A 22,333-nucleotide genomic window follows, 5' to 3' on the forward strand; every position below is an offset into this window, starting at 1 on the left:
TTTTTCTTTTCATTGCTATTTTTAAAGGTATCACTGCTGTCGCTTATTGGTTCATATTATTAGATAAAGAAGTGTTTGTTGAGAGACACAAAACTGGAGAAAGTAAGAATTCTCAGGACACATGAGAATGGACATTATGGAAATCTAGTGAGATTGGATCAGCAGCTTTTTCACTCTCATAATACATATACTGAATTTTATATTACGTAGAAATAGTGACTGTCTATTTTGTGAATGTATTGAAAGTAAAGTCTAATATCTGTGAGGGGGTTTTTTACTGCCTTTGTAGGCTATCCAACATTAAATGAAGTTGTATGTACAGATATCTCAAGTTCACATGCCAATTTTATTACAAGGTTTTCTGTTTTGTTCATTGTTGGCTAGCATATATAAATGGCTAAAATAAAAATTATCCCCAAATCTTTTTTCTAATTTTTGTCAAAATACATTTTTTTGATGCAAAGTAGTTTTTCTTGCTATTGTAAAAACATCATGGTTTCATTTCCCAGATGCTAGTTCACAAAGATCTGCAGTTTCTAGTGTCAAAAAACAAGTTTAGTTTTTCATCCACAATAACTGTACAGACTTTGCTATAAATACAGCCCTGTGATGTTCAGGTTTGTGCAAATTTGAATAATATTAATGCAGCATGAATGTTTTACTGAAAACAGTAAGGTTAAAACTTATTTTGTCTGCTGTTTGTTATACACCAGAAGAATATTATCTATGTGCAGTACTTTTTCATGCGTTCATTTCCGATGATTAAACTGTTTTGTAATTTGTACAGATAAGCACAAGGATTGCTCTGGTGTAACTTTACATCTGACACATCAAAAGTAAGTACATTTAAAAATATATACCTATTACAACTTTTTTTTTTCATCAATAGAGAAGACTTTGAAACCTTTAGATTTCTTGGAAAAAAAAAAATAAAAATATTACGTACTTACAATATGAAGCCATGTGTCATCTGCTGGCAAAAGTTTTATTCCTGCTATGAGATCTGGTTATAGGTTGCTATAAGGACAGAGTTGAAGAGGTTCACATTTAGAAATGTGGGAAGAGGATAGCAATTATGTAGATAATCATTTTGCCCTATTTCATACACTTTGTAGTAGATGCTTTAAAAACTGTAGGTCAGAATATAAAAGGAGGGAAGAGTAAGTGTTGTGTAATGGCTTCTTTTCCTGTAGACCAGTTTTGAAAGTAATCCAACATTTAGAAATTAATGGTATTGAACATATCATGTCACTTGCAGTCTGGTTTTACAAAAAGATTGGTTAGAAGAGCTTGGGTTTTGAATTGCAGGCAGCCTTTGATTGCTGGAATGTATCTCATGATGTCTGTGAACACTGTAATACCACCAGGCGAGAAAGGTAAGATGTAATTCTACAGAATGCCATGTAATTTCATTATGATTTTTATTTTCTGCTGATTGTGAAAGAAAATATTTTTGGAGACTAGCTGATGGAAGAGTTAATTGTTAAAATAAACAAATAATTAAAAATAGGATATAATTTTACAATTATCACTATTTCCTAGTCATCTATATCTGCAGAGGCAGTCAATATTGTAGAAAGTAATACTGTACAAAACAACAATGATCCATGCAGCATTGACGTTACTAGGATTCTTAAAAGTATTTACTTGATTTATTGTCCTCCTAAGCAATATTTTACCAAAAAGGTCCTACCTATTTTCTCCCCTCTCCCATAAATCCGTAAAATTTGGACTCTTTTATCTACATTTATCATTCATGCTATACATTTGTGATTTTTTTTAAAAGGTCGTTTTCAATAAATGAATTTCTATCAGGAAGGATCTGCTCTTTAAAAATTTTATTCCTATATTCCTTGTTGGTTAAAGGGCCAAAATGTTGAAAAAAAAAAAAACTGCAAAATGAAATTTCTGATCAGTTCCTATTCAGAATCATGCTTGGTAGAATGTATCTAAAACTCAGATTAAATAGTCCTAATATCATTTTTTTCAAGCTAGCCTGGAATGTTCTAAGTTGAACATAGAAGTTGCATTTTCTTTTGCTATGCTTGAGTTTCAAATTGGATATCTGAAGATGCCACTTTTCCCAGTTACAACTTAGCTGCCCAAATAGGATGATGTGGTTAACTGACTCCCATCTATTCAATGAATTGAGCAACTTGAAATCTCTTTTTAGTTTGAACTGAAAATTAGCTATTTTGCTGTTTAATCTAAAAACATCCCACTATTTTTTCCCCTCTACTGAAATACTTCATTAGCGTAGAAATGAATTTTTCAGTTGTATAGGATTAGAGAAGGGAGAACAAAACCAGTTCTATACCTGTTAGTAACAAGTAGTTACTGCCTTTTCATGTTCCTTCAAATTTGCTGTCCTTAAGTAAGGCGTCAAGTTTGATACACACAGGATAACATCAGCCAGTCCCCTTGTACTTCTCTATGAGGCGTCTGCAGAGGAATTTCTCTGTAGACTACCCCTTAGCTACTGTTCCTGCACCTAACTACTAGCTTGCAGGTGTTGTCTGTACCGCACCTCTTTGACAATGTCTGTATCTAAATCTGTAAGAGTGGGTCTATAACTATATGATCTTAAAATCAGGCTTTCATTATAAACATAATTCTAAAACAATATAGTTTATTTTAATTTCTCCCAGAGTAGACTATTTGTTTATCATAGCATATCTTAAATGTCCCTGAATGCACTCTGTAAGAAAATGCATTATACTTCATTAAATAGTGGTAGTGTACACAGTAAAAAGTGCAACTTTTGGATCATCACAGAAAGTAAGTATATGTAATACATTTTACTTGTTTTTATTTTAAGATGTCTTGAGATAGATACTACAGAAATAAAAGATATTATCCATCCTCTTTTAAAATTGTCTGTCCAGTGTAGGTGTGCTTTTTGTAAACTAGTTTCATGCTGAATGAAATACAGTAGTGTAGCTTTCCTCTGTTTAGTAAATAATATGTTTATATGTGTTTATTGCCATTATATTTTAACAGTGGTTGATGCAGACATTGCCTGCCATTACAAAAGGTTTCCAATGCACCTTTTTGCCTACAGAGTTCATACACACAGACTAGGTAAGAATTTTATTGCAACATTAGGATTTTAAAGTATTTAATAGAAAAATACTGAGCCTGAAACATGTTTTTCTAGAAGTGTATCTGATATCCCTGTGCACATTTGTATATTACAGGAAAAGTAGTGAGTGGATACAGAGTGAGAAATGGTCAATGGACATTAATTGGTAGACAGAGTCCACAGCTACCGCAGGTTGGTTGTTGTTGTGTTTTATTTATTTGTCATTATAGCTTTAAATTTTTAATTGTCTCTATTTAAAACTAAGAAATTTATCTAACAGTCATGTGCCCATAGGTCTGCATCATAACGTTTCCACTGGTGCGCACTAATGTGCCACTAAGCATGAATACTGACAAGTATTATTGTGATTACATTATGATGTAAAAACCTTTCTGAAATTACTTTTCAGACATGTAGTACTGTCCTTCTTGTGTGCAAACTGACGTCAATGAGACACTTTTACTAATTAGAGTGAATCATCCTCTCTTTCAGGCATTTTATCCAGTAGAACATCCTGTTGATGTTAGCTATGATGATATCCTGGCAGCTAGATGTGTGTTCAGTGGTGAAGGCAGAACTACAGAAACACATATAGGGTAAATCTTCTCTATTTTGCCGATTCTTCTATAACTACTTTTTTATCCAAGGTATTGGTTATGTGCAGAAATAATTTTTTTTTGTCTTCTTGTAACATAGTTCTAACAAACTCAACTGTATGAAGTTCAACATGGCCAAGTACCAGGTCCTGCACTTGGGGCACAACAACCCCAAGCAATGCTACACGCTGGGAGATGAGTGGTTAGAAAGCTGCCTGGTGGAGAAGGACGTGGTTGATACTCAACCAGTATTGCTTGATAGTTGGCTGAATATGAGTCAGCAGTGTGCTCAGGTGGCCAAGAAGGCCAACAGCATCCTGGCTTGTATCAGCAACAGTGTGGCCAGCAGGGCTAGGGAAGTAATTGTCCCCCTGTACTTGGCTCTGGTGAGGCTGCACGTCGTGTACTGTGTTCAGTTTTGGGCCCCTCACTATAAGAAGGACATCGAGGTGCTTGAGAAAGTCCAGAGAAGGGCAATGAAGCTGGTGAGGGGCCTGGAGAACAAGTGTTACGAGGAGCAGCTGAGGGGGCTGGGTTTGTTCAGCCTGGGGAAGAGAAGACTCAGGGGTGACCTTATTGCACTCTACAGGTATCATAAAGCAGGCAGTAGCCAGGTTGGATTCTCCCACATGCCTGGTGACAGGACAAGGGGGAATGGGCTAAAGTTGCACCAGGGGAGGTTTAGGTTGGATCTTAGGAAGAACTTCTTTACTGAGAGGGTTGTGAGGCATTGGAATGGGCTGCCCAGGGAAGTGGGTGAGTCACCATCCCTGGAGGTCTTTAAAAGACGTTTAGATGATACGGTTAGTGATACGGTTTAGTGGCAGACTTGTTAGTGTTTGGTCAGAGGTTGGACTTGGTGATCTTGGAGGTCTATTCCAACCTAGATGATTCTGTGATTCTGTGAAACTTAAATTCCACTGGAGCGATCTGTTTTGCTGTCTGGTTTGCTGGATTTAACTCTACAGTATGTTCATAGCCTTTCTTTTTTGAATAATAACTTTTCTGAAATGTTCAGAACATCTCTCAGCTGAAGCTATGCTACCAAAGGTCTTGCTCAGATGTTGGGTGGTTCTGCGCTTAGAGCAATGATCAGAATGTCAGTTATAAAAACAGTATTTTTAATAAATTGAAGTTATTGACCATTTAAAATAAAATAATAAAGCTTTGCAATTTCTTTTCACTATTTCAGAAACAAGATTTCTGTAAGTTTATAAAACAGCGATAAATTCTGACCCATCATGAAATCAAATCTTAAAGCTCAGAATAATGTTCCAGTTGCCTTTTTCTCAATATAAAAAAATTACATGTTTTTATGAAAAACAATTAAGTGACTAATAACAAATAGAAAAATCTGAACTGTTAGTGATGCTGCTTAGCCAAAGATGACAGAGAGGGCCCTATAAGGTCAAGCTGACAAATTCATCCTTAAAAATACATGCAATATTAATATTCTCTTAACTGGCACCAGTTCTCTAAACTATAATTTACTGGATATGTAGAGATATGAACATACCTTGCAGAAGTCTTTCTTTAGTGGAAGTAAATGCACCAGCACCTCAAGGGATGACTTGTTTCACACTCTACGCATGCTAAGATTACATCTCAGTGTAGGTTTAAGAGCTCAACACAAATTTAACTCTTTTTCATTGGCAGTTAAAATGCTGAACTAAAATGAATTGTTTGAGAAGTGGTTTTTACAAAGGTCATAACAGTAATATCCAAAACCTTTATGTAACATTCAACAGTAGACCTTTTGAAGTTCTAAAATTCTGTCATGTTTCTATAACATCGTGCAAAGTACTTTCTGTTTGTTGAATAAGAAACAGTCCCAGGAGAATTATGATCTTCATTTTCAATGTGCTGATAACCTTCCAATGAGAAAGAAGTGATAGGAACTTTTATTATGTAATTTTTGCTTGTAAATTTTGAGGAAAAAATACACAAACATTTTAAGCAAAAATTAAAATAATACACAAAAAGTAATGCAAAATTTGGAACTATGTATAAAAACATGGGGAAATAACTATCACCATAAATATGAAATGGAAGGATAAAAAGGAATGTGTTCCCAACAATAATGGGTATATGTAACAGTTAAAATGTATGAGCGTTGTTTAAATCTTAGAAAGTGTTTTCCTTATATTGCCGTTGTCTTACTTCTGTTTGGAATGACACATCCGCCCACTCCCTCCCCCACAAAAAAAAATTTTTTTTGAGTTCCATCCTTTAAGCTTCAAATGTACACTGGAAAATAAACAGTAAATGCAAGTGTGAAAGGAAAACTGTGAAGTAATACATACCTGAAAAGGATCAGATCAAGTCTGCATGTTCACTTTCCCGGTCTGTAATTTTCTGCTTGAATTTTTTGTTTTTCTTTGAACTATTTTGTTTATCTTTGAACTATTGAACTATCTGAAAAAGATCTTAAATTCCTTATGCGATTTATCTTTAATATACATAGAAAGCTGGGCTAAAACAAACTTATGGATTTGCTTTGTCTGTTCCCCCTTTCAAAGCTTAACTTATTAAAAAAGCTTAACTATTCCTAGTATATGCTTTCTGCCTGTCATTAAATCATGTTTTCAGTGTTATAGTTCCTTAATAGTGTTGTAATTTCTGCAATAGCCAACTAGTGCCTTGCATATGAATGCACTCGTTCTTTTGCTTGACATTTTTTGAGTTACTTTATGTTACTTTCATTATATTCTGAATTTCTGAAGGAGTGGACACCTTATCACATTATTGTATTCTATGCTTCACTCAAATTATCTTGATGAATACTGTGTCCACGATAGGTCTTTGATATTCTTTCTTGCTGCCTTTCTCAATGGCTGTTGTGCACTTACTGTTTTAACATTTTGTCTATAATAACGTCCAAGTGCACTGTCATTCAAAATGCTGAGTGATTGTCTTTTTTGTAATGCAATGCTCGCTTAGTTTATTTTTACCTCAATTTCTTTGCATTTTTATCCAATTAAGATTGAAATTGCCATTTTTGCCCAAGTCTTTCCTTCCTCTTCTACTTACATATGAAGTAGTACTAGATGTTCTTGTTTTGTATTTAGACCCTTCATAGCTGTGTTGTCTGTTTCTTTGCACGTTAGATTTTTTTTCCATGATTTCATTTAGTTACACTAGCTCATGTCTGTTATCTTGTTCTGTTATTTCATGACGTCCATTGCTCGCATTAGCCTTTTTTAGCCTTCTCTTCTCGTAGTCTGAAAAAATCAAATGTGGTATTGAGGCATGCGTATACGTATGTATCTCTGACTAAAAAAGTTTTAGAAATGAAACCTGATTTTGCTTGTGCTGTTGACAGTGTATATTTTCAAGGTAATTGCAAGATCACAGACTTAAAGTCTCCGTTGTAGATAGGTGAGGCAGGAGTCATCTCTTTAACAGTTTCATTTATCTGTATTTCTCCTCAAACTCAAACTTCATAACAGAGGATTGAATTATCCTCTGTCAAGTATGATCAACAACTATAAGAATAATTACTAATTTACAAAGGATTTTTTTTCTTTTTTTTTTTTTTTTCCTAGAAACCAGTAAGTACTCCATGCAAAGACCCACTACAGTTTTATAACAGATAACATAATGATGTTTCAGAGTAAAAATTAGAGTTGATGTTGTGTCAAGCAATATATAATTTGGTAGTCTAAAGAACTTCAAAGAATTGGAGCCCAGTCAATGTAAGGTTCATGTCTTTGTAGAGGAAAGTGCCACTGACCATTTTTTATCCAGTTGTAATTCACTGTATTGCACGGAACTCTTAATGGATGGAAAACCATATAAGCTGTGTCTTTCCCTTTCAAAAATAAACATTTTTATTTTCATCAATATAAATTTCAGAAATTATAATTTTCAAAAATAAACAAGCATTGCACCATTCCAGAGAAGGTTCATGTGCCTGTAGCAAAACGTTCCATATTCAGTATTAAAGACTCTTTAACTGTATTATCTTGCTTTTTGATGCTACATCCTGTTTTAGTTTCACTTCACTGTGTATTGATCATATACCAAGATGTGAATACACTTTTAGACATACTTCTAGATATCTGTGGCTGTGATATGAAGGTGGTTTATGTGATTTTAATTTTAATTTGTACATTAGCATTTCTACTCATTAAACTCATTCACAAAACGGGATTTCTTAGTAGTTCAAGCATTTAATGGAAGGATTCTGTGTTTTCTATGAATTTACTAAAACTGTTGTTGATAGTGTTTTTTGTTTGTTTTTTACTGTGTCTATGCATTTCAGGGTTTATAATTTAAAATTTTTTACAGTTATATGTAAGGTGAACCAGAGTTCATGCAACTTCCCCATTCCCTTTTTGTAATAGCAACCATCATAGTTGGAGTACAACAGTGAAGTGAATGCTTTCTAAAAGCTTAGGCAGAGCTTGCCAAGTCAGAGTCTGATTTTTGTGGTCTCCAAGGGACAGTAAATTTTCAATCCACGGAAAAATACCAATTCCCCTTTTGAAACAGTCTCTTCTCCCATGTTCCTTCTGTCCCCCCCCCTGGCTGGTGTCATTATTGTTGCTATGGTGAATAAATGAATGCTGCAGTATGCTGCTGGAAAAGTCAGCACTGACGTCTTTTGCGAACAGCTAATAGGCCACCCCCGTGTCATTTTATGAGTGTGGGCTCACTGGTTAATTGTGAAAGCTGATTAAAAAGTCTTAACATAAACCCCTTTACTTTGTGAACCTTTCTTTTTAAGTTATAGCTTATTCCATTGTCAGGGCTATATCTCTATCATAAAAGGCGTCAGCACATATGGCATAAATAAACAGAAACAGATCACAGCTGCAAACAGCCCCGGTATTGTCTGCTGCATAAAGTAAAGTTTTTCAGAGAAAATTCTTTCTCATACCAGCTGAACTTTTATTGAAGGCAGGATTATATAGCAATACAGAAGAGCCTCTTCTGTTTCAAGTACATGCATAACAGCTGTCAAAGAACTAGATTTTGCCTACTGTTTAGTCATGTTTCTTCGTACAGAAGCTTGTGATCGAGTTATTCTCAAGATGGCAATGATATATTTTCTTTAAGAGTTATTTATGGTATCTTAATATGTAATCAAGTTTTGCTGTTTTGGAACCACTGTTACTGGCTATTGAATGCATGTACTTGAATGTGGAGGAAAACAACTGTCTTAAATGATAGCTGCTGAAATTAAACATAGAAGTTATTTCCAATGATTTTAAATCAAGTGACTTTAAATCACGTTTACCCCAGGTAGTCAAAAATATATGTTATAATGAATGTTACAGTTCTGTCTTTTTCATCAGAACATGTACATAGTTGATGACACATTGGGGAATATGAAGAGTGTACTGTACAAAAGAGGAGAAGGAAGAGCAGTTTAAATGACTGATGCCATTTTCTCTAGAGTCAAAACTTAGTTCTCAGGAATTCCTGAGATACTGAGGAGCTTGTGCAAGCTGGTAGTTCCTAATGAGACTCATTCTCTTCTAGAGAAACTTCTGATACTGGTGAAGCCATGAAGTGTTTTAGTGTGGGACTTCTAAACATTTAATTGCAACTTTTTTAATATTCTGTTAAGCATTTTAGATTAATTAGATAATTTCTATATCGAGCTAATTTTCCTCTTCTAACTGCTGCATCTTTTCTGTATTGTATAGGGGAACAGCCAATGATGAAATGTGCAATTTTTACATTATGTACTATATGGAAGCCAAACATGCTGTCTCATATATGACCTGCACACAGAATGCAAACCCTGAGATGTTCAGAAACATACCACAGGAAGCAAATATCCCTATTCCAGTCAAGCCTGATATGCTAAAGATGACTCATGGACATCATGAAGGTGAAAAACAAAACTTGCAATCCATTTTATTTTAGGCCTTTTTTTTTTTTTTGCTGACTGATATGTTTGTCTGCGTTGCTTTATTATGATAAACTTTCATAGAAAAGAAATGCAATTTTGAATAAAATCCAAAGTGTTTATTATAGAGAATTATGAGATTCTACTCTTGATTTTGGTGAAAAATGTCTCTAAGACTTTTGCCTATTTTCTCCTATTGTCATCTTTCAATTTCCTACATACTTTTATAGCTAACTGAGCTATATACCCCAAAGATTGACCTCTTTGCTATGGTAAATATCAGCACTTAACATTAACATTTTTTTAATGGTTGCTTTAGCTTCTATTTGCTGTGAAGTTGAAGCATAGCATTTCCAGATCCCAGTTTTCTAGGTCCTAGTACCTTGATATGGAAGGAATCAAATGTCTGTTAAACACTGCTGTGCATATATGTTGGCACAGCAGTATTATTCAGAAGCAATATGGCACGTATGTCAGTGTAGTAAAGTACAGTTCCATGCAGGGCAGCAGATATTAGAGGCAGAATGCTTTAACAAGCGCTTGGAAAGCTAATAACTAGTTATGGCAAAATACTGCCCAGACAGGACTAGATCATTTCTCATTCTGTAGTTAGTTCTCTTGGAATCATTTGTTGCATTTTTGTTGGGCAATCCTTAGGCACTACAAGTCATAAAAGTTGGAATGTATTTCATCCTAGTTACTGAGTAATAATTTATTTTTTTTTCTGCTGACTTCATTGACTTGGGACTGCTATATAAATTAAGCTTTGACCCATTGATCAAGCAGGTTTATGCTACTCTTTCACAAAGTTTTTATGAAACTTGCGTAGCACAAAATTTCATATCAGTTACCTATATTGTTTTTAATTTAAGAATTTCAAAAAAAAAAATACCCTAGATTTTACTACAACTGTGTAATGTGTCTGCCTAGATTATGATGGATAGAGAGGTGGATGTAGTGTTCTAAATTTCTATCTAAACCTTCCTTCTATCCTGTTACTTGTGAAAATATTAATTATTTATTCTAGTTGGTTTACTGCTACACTGGTTGGTGTACCTACTATAGATGATGGAGGGGAAGAAAAAAAAACAACAAGTATTCGGTTCAGAAGGACTATTTCCATTAGTAGATGATGTTTAGTCCCATTAGCATGCAGAAATGAATAACATATTCTAAATTTCCTTTTTTTAGAAACCAAGGATACTGATAAAAGTTCTTTGCAACTGTCAAAAGGAGAAGAGGGAGAGATTCTGGATCAGGGTATGTACTTGTTTATTTCGTTTTCAAGTAAGGAACTCATTAATGTTAAATTGTGATAAATTAAAACTCCTGATTGTAGATGATAATGAAGTTTTAAATCTTTTTTTCCTTTATCTGATGCAGTATGTAATGTTCTATTCAGATAATAATATTGGAAGTTATATAAGACATTGTAGGTAAAATTTATTAGTGCATTATAATCTCATTAGATTTTTCTGATTTTGTTTTACTTTGTTAAAGAAGGTTGTAATTTATCTGTAAATGCAATATTGGAGAATGGACACGAAGAAGTTGTAGCAGTCCAATAGAAAGAGAATTCATTCACTCTTTAATGTGGTGATTTATGTAATGTGCTATTAGCTCTCCTCCTATTCCTTGGTTTGTATTGCTGTGCGTATGTATGTTACTACGCTTCAATATTGGTAGTACATGCTGTGGATTGAGTGCTATTAATGTTTAATGCTAAATCTTTTTCACGAAATATGTATGTCTTCATATACGCGTAACAACTCATGCATGGATGTGTACAATATTTAGTTGTAGCAAAAAGCATGACTAATGTGTCTAGAAATATGCTGATTGTTACTTAGGTTTCAGAGTTATTAAAATATGGCTGTACGTTGAAGTTCTTATGGATAGTATATTATCTGACACTAGGTTAGTATCAAGAGGTTTTTTTTCAGAAGGAGAAATCCTTTTCAGGTATACTTTCATTCTCTTTTAATTGAACATTGCTGAGGCTTGTAGGACTTTGGATAAGCTTCTGTGTATGTTGACTATTCTCACCCATTTTCATGCTGAATGGGCCTTAAGCTTAGTATTGTTAGTACCTACCTAGTTGGTGGTAGGGGGACGGTTGAACCAGAAGATCTTGGAGGTCTTTTCCAACTGTAGTGATTCTATGATTCTAGTATAAAATGTAAAATTAAAGTCAGATGCCTATGATGAAACTGGACTGCTAAGGAAGAATGAATTCATAAAATATATATCAAATACAATTTTATTTTTTTTTTAATGTACTCAGTATTAGCTGTACTCTTGTGGTATTAAGGGAATAGTCTGAATATTTGGGAGATGTTAATCTGTGCACTTGCTAATCTTTGTTTTCATTAAAGGTGGAAGGAAATTTACTAACATCTCCCAAAGGGGTTAAGCTTTCTATATGCACTGCTATTTTGTGAAGTTAACTCAAATAATTAAGTTACAGTTACATTAAAAACTAGCTTCTGGAGTGTAAGAGCATCTTTACTTAAGGTATTGTAAATTACTATAGGCAATATTTACAATTGCAAATTTGAAACTTACCTTAAAAAATTTAAAACAGATTTTTTTTTTTTTTTACAAATAAATACAACTCAAAAAATATTTGCTTCTTAAGCCTATTCCAGACCAGTATGAGCTAGCTGCTTACAAATATATATATGAAAGTTTATGCTGATAAGCAGCTTCACCCTTATGTTACTAGAAAGTGTATTAGCCTTGGTTGAGGATGTTACCCATGTGCTTTATTGAATTCATTAATGTTTGAAACAAGATGCTCTTTCTAAAATACTTTTCAGTTGTGTTTGAGATGTGTTTCAAAGCAACATTTCTGTAGTGCAGTTTTGTTTGCTTAGACCACTAGTTGGTATACATCCTCATCTAACACGTTTCTATGGAAACAGACTTCATTGCGCTGTCTGTTTGAAGTTAGGTAGGTTCGTGATGTGAAATATCAAAACACAGTAGTTCCAATGAGCAAATTTTGTTTCATGTTCTTAGCTGTTAGCTTAAGATAAATTCTTCCGTCATTTACAGGACCCTGGCTTCAATTTTGCATTGAGGCACCTGAAACTTCAGTTCAATTATATGTATGTAAGCCAAAAAAAAAAAAAGCAAAAGCAATAATTAAAAGACTTTGGTTTTATTTTTGTCTACAAAGAGAGGAAGTTGTAAGGCTTTTTTTAGAAATGCTTTCTGGGTCTACATGATTGTTTGGTAAAACACACTGGGAAAATCATGACCTGAAAGTGGTCTTGTCTATCTTCTGCAATAACCTTAGTGAGTTAGCCAGTATCAACCAAATTGGAACAAAGTCTTAGAGGTGACAGAATGAAAGTTCTACAGCACAGCGTGGGGTGGTGGATCCCCAACCCACACAGAAGCAAATAAATACTGAGGTAAAGTTTATAGCTTTTTAAAATTTATTTATGGTGTGATGTGAAATACTCTGTATGATAAACTTATCTTCAAGACACAGATCCACCAAGAGTTAGGTTTTGATTAGTTCTGTTGCTGCTGAGCTGTTGCTTATTAAATTCAGCCTTTCACTCACTCTGAAGATAATACTTCAGTGATTTTTCCACAACTGTGTTTTACCCTTGCATTTTACTTTTTTCTTCATCACTCATGCTGGAGCAACTTCATTTTACTCTTCTTATTTTCAGGTAATTGAAATAAACATTGTTACTTCACTAAAATTCAAATAGTAATTACATTGCCCTGGAAATATTAGCAAATCCAGGGAGATAGATGCATGATGATGATGGGGACAAATTTTGGTGTGGCTAGTATTAAATTTAAGTGTTTGCCTCAAAAGGGAAAAAGAATAAATGTATGCTGTTTAATAATATCAGCTTGCTAATAATTTACATGATTACCTGGACATAGTTTTAGCAGATTTACTTCTACATGTAGCTGGTTTATATTACTGATACCTCCTGGAGTTACCATTGCTTTTACTCTAAATTCTTGATTCCAACATCTTCAATGAGAAGCATGTTAAGAAATACTGTAAATATACTGAAATAAGTAGTATTCATCACACAGTGAATCATCACTCAGCATGAAGACAAAGCTAAATCCCTCTGATGTCAAAATTAAAATGAACTTGCATTAATGAAGCTGACCTCATTATATTGTTTCTGAAGCAACAGTGTCATTGCCTGGTAAGGATAAACTGTTCATAAAAAGTTACTTACTGCAGGAAATGCAGTTGATTTAAACACTTGTGCATATTTGAGTGTTTTCTGTTCCTGCTGAAGCACAAACTCTCCAGCACAAAAACATTATTTTTTTTTCATCAAGAGAAGTTTAATTAAATTAGATTCAACAGATACAGTACTGAAAAAACTATTATCTTTTCATAATATTTCCCACATCTTTAGATGTCTCATCTTTCCTTGTAGAAAAAAGGCTTAAATGTTTTTCATTGTTTGCTCAACATTATCCCTGCCATAGACTGTGGTATGGTATAATGCAGCGTAGGTTTGTTTTGATATGCAAGCAGTAAAGCTGCCTTACTATCAAGACAGTCAGTTGCTGCTATACCTGAAAGCTGTGTAGACACAACAGCAGGAGTTGTTTCTCAATAACAAGAGGGAATATACAGGTGATGGTAAATCAAATGTGCATTATTTAAACTGTTGGCTTGTGGCTCGTGATTTGATAGTGCACTTTGTATGCATTAGATGTGGTAATAAACTTTCCTTTGAAGCAGAAAAGGCAAATATTTTTTCTAGTAAAGCCAATATAATTATGCATAAACAGTTTGTATATTTCAAGGCTGGCTTGAACTGAAAATTCATTTGCAGCCTATAAAACAAAATTCAAAGTTGATTTTTTGTTTCAGAAGGGTTTGTTGCATACACATGTATGTGTTACTTGCACATGTACAGCTGACAAAAAGGAAGCGGTTTTCATCTTATTTCTTATTATATTAATGTTTACTGTGATACTGTAAAAAATAAAAATCTACATGTTTTTATTGTGTCTGGCTTAGGGAATTCAGAAATTAGTACCAAAAAATAGCTCCTATCATTTTGCCTGTTGTGTTGGAATCTGAAGTGGAAGTCATGGAAGTCATTCATTTGCCTTCAGAATTGGTGAATTGTATTGGCAATACATATGGATATTTTTTTTCTCATCCCCCATTATTTCATGATTACTATGAACACAGGCTATTCCGGGAGCTTGAATGGTGAAGTTCAATACAAGAGAATTCAAAATCTCTTTTTGAATGTCCCAGCCAGACTATCCCCTTTGCACGGTTGAATGTGTTAACTGAAATCCTATTAAAACCTCCTACATTTAAACTAATATTTAAAATGATGTCAAAAACAAACAAACAAACAAGCAAACAAACAAACAGATTTTAGTTTTTATAAAGGAGAGCTTTAAGTCTGTGATCATGGTTGCAGACCTGGTGGTAAGATCGGTTGTACAGAAACAATTAAATCTCTCTTTCATATAGACAGCTCCTGCTGAAACTCAGTGTAGTTATGGTTTGAATATATGATGTGAAATACAATGTTAAGTATCCTGTAAAATCGTTTTTGAGACGTTTCTAGGTGAACACCCAAAATTAATGGATACTAAATGGCAATTCTGGCTGGAATCTCTAGCAAAATAGTAGTAATTATGGATCCTAATTTTATGGGACATGCTATGGTAATGAAGTAATTTAGTGTGTTTCATAAAAGTTTCTATTTATTTTTTAACAGAAATGTTAAGGAGAAGTCTATCTGTTCAGTTAAACATTTTTTCAGGGGTGCTTGGAGTATTCTTTGGATGAGGTTAAATACAGTGAATAGGGACTGCCCATTGATTGTAAAACAGCAATTCTTTGGAAAAATAGTATGCATCCAAGTAAGAAAAAGTGACACCATAATCCATACAAAATGGGAGGTGAATTAAGGTTACATATAATTCTGGTATTTATTACCTGTTGGATGCCTACCTGATCTTTAAATCATTTTCAGTTGTTGTAAGCTATAATCGCACATGCATGTGTGCACATCCACACATGGATAAATATTTTTCCCCAACATTTTTGTGACACTGCTAGAAATATTTTGCTAGGTTGTAGCAGGATCTGTGAGTTGAGAAGCTGAAATGTCTGTTTACTGTGTAGTATTCTTCTGTTTACTTGTGCATCTCTATGAAATTTTATACAATAAAAATATACTAAACAAGTCTCTTAATACCTGGGATAGAAATTAATGATTTAAGTGAAACGAGAGCTTACAGTTTTCCTCTTTCTGTCTTATCTCTGTTTTGTTTCCTTCTTATAAGAATGAAAAAGGGAGGAAATGTCTAGTATTTCCAAGCAGAGGTGGGGTGAAAGGAGAAACAAAGCAGAAAATGTCTATGATTTCCAAGCAGAGGTGGGGTGAAAGGAGAAACAAAGCAGAATCAGCATGCAAGCAGATCCTTGATTTTTTCAAGTCATGAAGTAGCATGTTTCTGTGATATTACGTAATGATAGTGTCAAACTGTGAGACCTGATGTATGTTTATGCCAACACATGTACTCATAAGTTACATTCCTTTCTAAAATAAAGTTGTCATAGTTTACCTTAAAAGTTTACTTTTTCTAGCTTGTGTGCTGTTCTTAAGAAAAGGGAGGAGTTCAATATGGTAGATGGCTAAAATTCTTGAGGTTGATGGAGAAAATATGAGGTTTGAAAGAGAAGACAAATTTATTTTCCAGTATTGATGTGGAATGGAATAGAATGGATGTGTTTTAGATTAAGGCCAAGTATTAGAGAAATTCCACATATTTTAGCCCTGGAATGTTTCTTTGGTGCACAGAGATTGGATGAGGTTCCTTAAATAGGGTGCAACAATAAAAGTATCTGCATTAAAACTTGGAAGACAATGCTACTAAGAAGTACTAAGAGCAATATTTACAGTTAGAGAAGTAGAATTACAAAGATTAAAAATCTGTTTGTTGTTTTAGCACTAAAAGACTCTGCTGGAAGCTGTAAATAAAAGATGAGGCTCAAATTAGGTTAGAATAGGATTATTCATAATCTTTACAAAAACATTTTCAGCACAGGAGAAAAGGGAGCATCAGATCTAAGCAAAACATGGCAATTGGTATGGGTTGGCTACCTAAGCAGGAGAAGAATATAACAAGCATGAAAAGAAACTATTTTAAATTGTGTGTTTCAGTCTTCACTGTTTGACACATGGTTTAAGTTCTTGAATTACAGAGGGGCTTCACTTAGGTATTTTATGTAATGCCAAAAAAATATATATTTATTTAACACTGAACAGCTGCAAAACCTGGTTATAATATCAACGTGTCTGAAGAATTGAAAATAGGCATTGTGTTAGTCTAGGAAGAGTTCAGAGAATTCTGAGCTGTTTTCATAGTTGTTCAAATAAAACTGTAGCACAAATATAAAACTCATTAAACAGAATACTTTTTTTTTTTATTCTGTGCAAAATGTTTCTTTCTTATAATTTGCATATCTTGAAGAATGATGATGATAGATCTTAAATAAAAATGACCAAAAACAAGGATACTTAGGTATCCGTAATTTATAAATATATATGTCCTGGTAATAACAGGCAGAAGTTTACTTTGCTATGTTGATACGCTCATGAAGTTGAGGAAGTACTGTTTTGTCTGGAGAATAAATTGTGACCAGCTTGGGGTTTGAATGTCAAGTTCCAACTTGCTGGGGAAGAAACCCCCATCTGTACCAAAGAGTGGTTCTTAAGTGGAAGTTCTTTTATGTTTTCTCTAACACTTATCTCTGTCTTTGCAGTTACAAAATCCTTCGACCTAGTGACTTTATAAACTGTATTCATCTGTATATTAAAATATTTTGATGGTTGAATTAAAAACAAAGGAAGCCAGATTTTCATTGGAATAGTAGTAAAAGCCCTTCTTAGGAACATGCAGACATAGAACAAAACAGAAAATTGTGTTACTGTCAACCAAAGCTAATGATACTGTTTTGCAACCTTTGCTTCCACCATTTTTCTTCTCTAATCTGCTTTAAAATGGGTTGAGAACAGAGGCAATTCCATTTCTTCAAACATGTCAGTTTGTGCTTTAAGTGTACATCACCTAGGGCACAATGATGGGGACCAACAACCTTTAGAGTAACTTAACAGTTTTCATTTCCTCCTTAGTTATACCTCTGTCCTCCGCCCCTTCATATTCCTTCATAAAGAAACACTCTTATTTAATAGTTTTTAGGTCTGAGGAATCTTTCCAATGCTTTCATCAAAACAGCAGATTAAATCAGAACGGTAGGATTTGTGAAAAATATTAGACTAGAAAACATTTTGAAAATTGATTTGGGTCGTTACGTCAAACTGTGTCTAATATAACTTACTATAAATAAACAGACATTGGATTTTGCACACTTCTGCACTGTCTTTCCCTGCTTTTCTTCTCTCTTTTCTACCAGCAGTGTTATCTCATGTATGTCTGTTCAAGCACGCTCACTAGCTTCATGTGGAAGTCAAAGAAGGCATGGTTAAACAGATACAGAAAATGGAACTTTTGCTTTAACAAATACTGATAAATATTTGGAAGGCATTCAGTCATGAGGGCACAGTCATGAAGGTGATATTGACAGACAGATTTTGATTTCTTCATTGATAGGATAGTTAGTCATCTAAAGGGTGCATTTCTCTGATACAACTATTGATATAGCACTTAGGTATTATTAGGCTGAAATTTACAATGAGGCTATGTCATAGTTGGAGTTCATACCATTTGGACCCTGATTTCATGACTTTCCAAAAAAAATAACAAATAAAAAAAATAAATAAAAATCAGTCACTATTTTTGCCAGACCAACAGGATAAAAAGAAACATTTTCTGATAAGACAGAGATGTATTTTCAGAATACACTAGATTTTATTCAGATATAATTTGGAAAACCAAAGCTAACCATGAAGTTTTGTCTCTTATTGCAATCATAATAGGCTGAAACACTGGAGTTTAGAAGGACCGTCATACTGATTCTATATCAGATCAGACGTGTTCAAAAAGAGATGACTTTCAATGCAAGTGTTCACACTTCAGTTAAAACTAACTGCAGCATCACACAAATCAACTTTGCAGTAGCAGTACGTTGTCTATGTAGATAAGCCATAGACAGGCTTTTGCTCTCAATTCTTTCAATTCTGTTTATTTCCTGGCAAGATATCATTCTGCCAAAAGTCTTGGTGTTTGAAAGGTTGAATTTTCTATCCATCCCTTAGCTCGATCTTGCAGCACCATGGCCAGATACTTCCTACAGACAAGAAGTTGGTACTTCCAACTGCATGATGGTGTGAAGCTTAAGAACCATGGACAGAGACTGTTCTCTGAAAGTCTGGAAGATTACAACATAGAGGTGAAAAAAAAGAAGTCTGGTTTTATTCATGGGCAGTTCAACTCTTTCAGGATTCTACCCAGACCGTTGTGGTCAACATACTAAACCGTTGTATTGTCTTCAACTAATCCAGCTCTACACCAAGGTCAAGTCAGGTTCTGTAAAAGAATTTGACTAGCATAGAAGTGCCATAGAACTTAAGGTTAAACTAACTAACAGCTTTTGTGTTTTTTAATTCTGGAGTTGTTGGTCTTAACAGCTTTGATTCCTCCAGAACAGAATTAACTCCAGCTATTTGTAGCCAATCGTCTTATACTGTATTACATAGAGGGAAGTGTCCTGATAGCTTAAGAATAAGTACATGTAAGTATCCTCTCTGAAACTCACCTAATCAGCCAGCATCCCTGAGACTGGACTGAGTACTGGAAGAAAATAAATTATTCATGCTAGATTTCAGTTATTTCAACAAAAGCAAGTGATTCATTCAACCATGTTGTCTTCAAGTCATTCTAAAGGTCAGGTTGTCTCATCTCAAACAAAACCAAACAAGTAACACAGTACATCTTGCTGGTGTGCCTTTCACACTGAATATCTTCAGGTAAGCAGCATCCTTCAGCTGTTCCAGCTATTACAAAACATGTAAAGCTGCAGCATGAGCTCTTGCTTTGACATTTGCTGGATACGACTTTGCAGAGAGCCAACAGTTAATCAGAGACAACATGAGCCTACTCTTTGTAAGTTATCTGTAGTGGATTCTGAATAACTTCTTAAAATGATGCTGCTCACAAGTTTATTGGAGTCTGCCTGTGGTTCATAACCAAAGCTGAGAAAGCCTGGTTCCAGATTATATGGGACTGGAATTCAAATGTATGGAGTTCAGGAATCGGTTGGTTACATTGAGTAATTAGGAATCTTTGGTATCTACACACATCTTTTCTGCTTTGTAAATACTGTGAGCAGTGTAAAGTTGCCAAGAAACTGACAGAAGACTTCAGCCTGCTGTTTGTGCCAAGCATATAGAGATGTTGGGCAAATACATTGTAAGCCTCGTGGATGTCTTTTGGAATTTTAGGTATAGGGATTTCATATTTATTTTGTCAAAGAAACACATTTACTTAGGCTAAAGTTCACAGTTTCAGAGCAGCTGCACTTCACACCACCTTCACTCTGTGAGTCATGCCCTTTTCCATACTTGCAGGCAGTTCTTGAATATTCATATCTATTGTGGTTACAACCCTGCTCCTTACTGAAAGCCTTTCAGGAAATTTGGAAAATACCTGGTCTACAGCCACTGATAGTGACCTGTCCAACCTCCCTTACTTAGTACACCAGTACTTGAAAAGTGCTTGAAAATACCTAACATCTCTTATGATTGGTCCTGGGAGTAAACCAAATCTGATCAACCTGTTGGAAGTTGAGTCCCTGATTAGTAGTTCCTGAGAAGTCCACAGGAATTCTCACTGAAAGCACCTTGTTCTGACAGTTTTCCCTTGACTTTTGTTGTTTCTAAGTTAGATTCCTCTTTTCTTCTTAGTTCTCGTAATCCACTGAGTCCTATTTCACAGCATTCTTTGTAGTAATTAAAGCTAGTTTTGGACAGGTAAACTGAAACTTTTTTGTAAATTAAAGCTTTTTTCTTTTTTTTTTTTTTTTTTTTTTAAGAAAGAAAAAGCAGCAAGTGCTATAAATCTTAGAGGGTGAATTAATAGTTCTAAGTCAAACAGTACACATCAGACGTAGAATGTGGTGTCTTTGGCAAAAGCAAGAAGCTGGAAAACTTGTTTAAAATGAATGAGCATATGAATTATGAGTTAGGAAGCTGAAACCTTTATACAAACTGTCACCTTTTCTCATTGTGACAAAGAATTACAAGCAAATTAATCTGTTGAATTGACTGTTGATATGCAACTAGGAAAGAGTGAACTGGTCAAAGAGCACTAAAGGTGCCTTAAAAAGGTCCGAAGTTTAAAACACCACCAGGCTTGCTTGCTGTGGGGAGACATGTCATAGTTACATTACGAACACTGCTTTTACCATTCAAACCTCACCTTTAGAAATGACTGCATATAAAAAAAGTTTTCTTATCTGCAGATCTCAATCCATGGATAAAACCAAAAACTCTTGTACTTACAAATTTTGTTTAATTTCTAAAATGGTGCAAAAAAAATAGTTAAAGACAATGAAAACTATTTTAATACCAAAAGTTGTTCCTTAAGTAAAGATTCCAAAGGTGTTCCTATATCAGCACCAATTCCTGGATGCTTTTAGTGACTATAAAACTTGATTAACAGAGTTATAAAACTTTATCAGAATATGTATGTTTTGTATCCAAAGCTTCTATTATGTCATACTTCTTGAACTAGTTCAATCAGTTGTTGAACTAGCTGAATGACGCTATGAGGGTTTTGAGGCATACTAGCTTCATAATTATATTTGAAGCAAATATTGCCTTTTTTTTTTAATATAGCTTAACATTTTTTTCTCTTACCTAATTTGCTTTGGTCATTTAATTTCATTAAAATTGGCCCTGTTACTTCAATAATTATTTTCTGACAGACATTTTCACCTGGAATATTCCATTTGCATGGGCAAGGAATAGAAGGCTACTCAAACTGTTTATAAACATGACAGACCCCCTTAAGGACATTTCCAAAAGACAACATTTCTGGGCTGCAGATCATAGTTTCTGATTCTGTGTGATTTTTTGCATGAAAATTTTATTATTTATAGTTTGCTTGTCTAAATAGTGCTTAATATATCCTGAAATCGGTATAAGATAATACAGATTTTTAATAATGAGTGATTTGTACTTAAAATGAAATAGAAGTGCACTTATTTGAATTCAATCTAAATGTGAGTTGAATGACTCATTCTACTCCAATGGTGTAACTGCAGTTTGTAATAGTTTCAGACAGCCAAGATTCTTGGTTAGTAAATTCAAACAAGTTGGGTACCTGCTTGTTAGTAGGGTTTATACTGTTAACCTGCTGGTTAGTAGGCATGTCATGAATTGAGAATGGACTTCAAAAACAGTTCAGATGACTTGTATATTTTATGAGGCAAGTTGTATTTATTGCATTTCAGGTTGTATCCTTTTAGCTGCTGTTCTGGAATTTACTGAAATGCTTATTAGTTTCTAAGAAATCTATAGTGATGACCATGTTAAGCAACTTGACAAAGTACTGTTCCCTGCATTGCCAGCTGATATCATGGCTGGTGGCTGTTACTGTTTGTGGGGAGAGGAGGGGCAGAACCCAGACCAAATTGGTGCATCAAAAATGTAGTGGACCACTCAGAGTTTCACTAGGCAGTCTTCTTTCAGCAGTATGCTGTATAAGATCTGTAAAGGTTTGTTTTCTTTCAGCCTAAGCTCCTTATTTGATGACAGATTTCAAAGGAATATAGTTTGACATGCATCTAAGTATATGATTGTC

At 34.3% G+C, this 22,333-nt stretch overlaps 1 protein-coding gene across 7 annotated transcripts in view; it reads left to right on the forward strand.

Annotated features, from left to right (window-relative positions):
- The window catches only part of PAM (peptidylglycine alpha-amidating monooxygenase), a 151,254-nt gene that overhangs the window by 102,377 nt on the left and 26,544 nt on the right, over positions 1–22,333 (forward strand). For all 7 annotated transcript variants that reach the window (XM_082782565.1, XM_082782563.1, XM_082782561.1 and 4 more), the window contains exons 8-14: positions 788–836; positions 1,309–1,376; positions 3,001–3,081; positions 3,198–3,274; positions 3,575–3,678; positions 9,333–9,520; positions 10,730–10,798. In XM_082782565.1, coding sequence (XP_082638691.1) covers positions 788–836; positions 1,309–1,376; positions 3,001–3,081; positions 3,198–3,274; positions 3,575–3,678; positions 9,333–9,520; positions 10,730–10,798 — 636 coding nt within the window. The remainder of the gene's footprint in view (positions 1–787; positions 837–1,308; positions 1,377–3,000; positions 3,082–3,197; positions 3,275–3,574; positions 3,679–9,332; positions 9,521–10,729; positions 10,799–22,333) is intronic.

Source organism: Aythya marila, assembly GCF_965140915.1.
Source record: "Aythya marila genome assembly, chromosome: Z".
Classification (NCBI taxonomy): Eukaryota; Metazoa; Chordata; class Aves; order Anseriformes; family Anatidae; genus Aythya; species Aythya marila.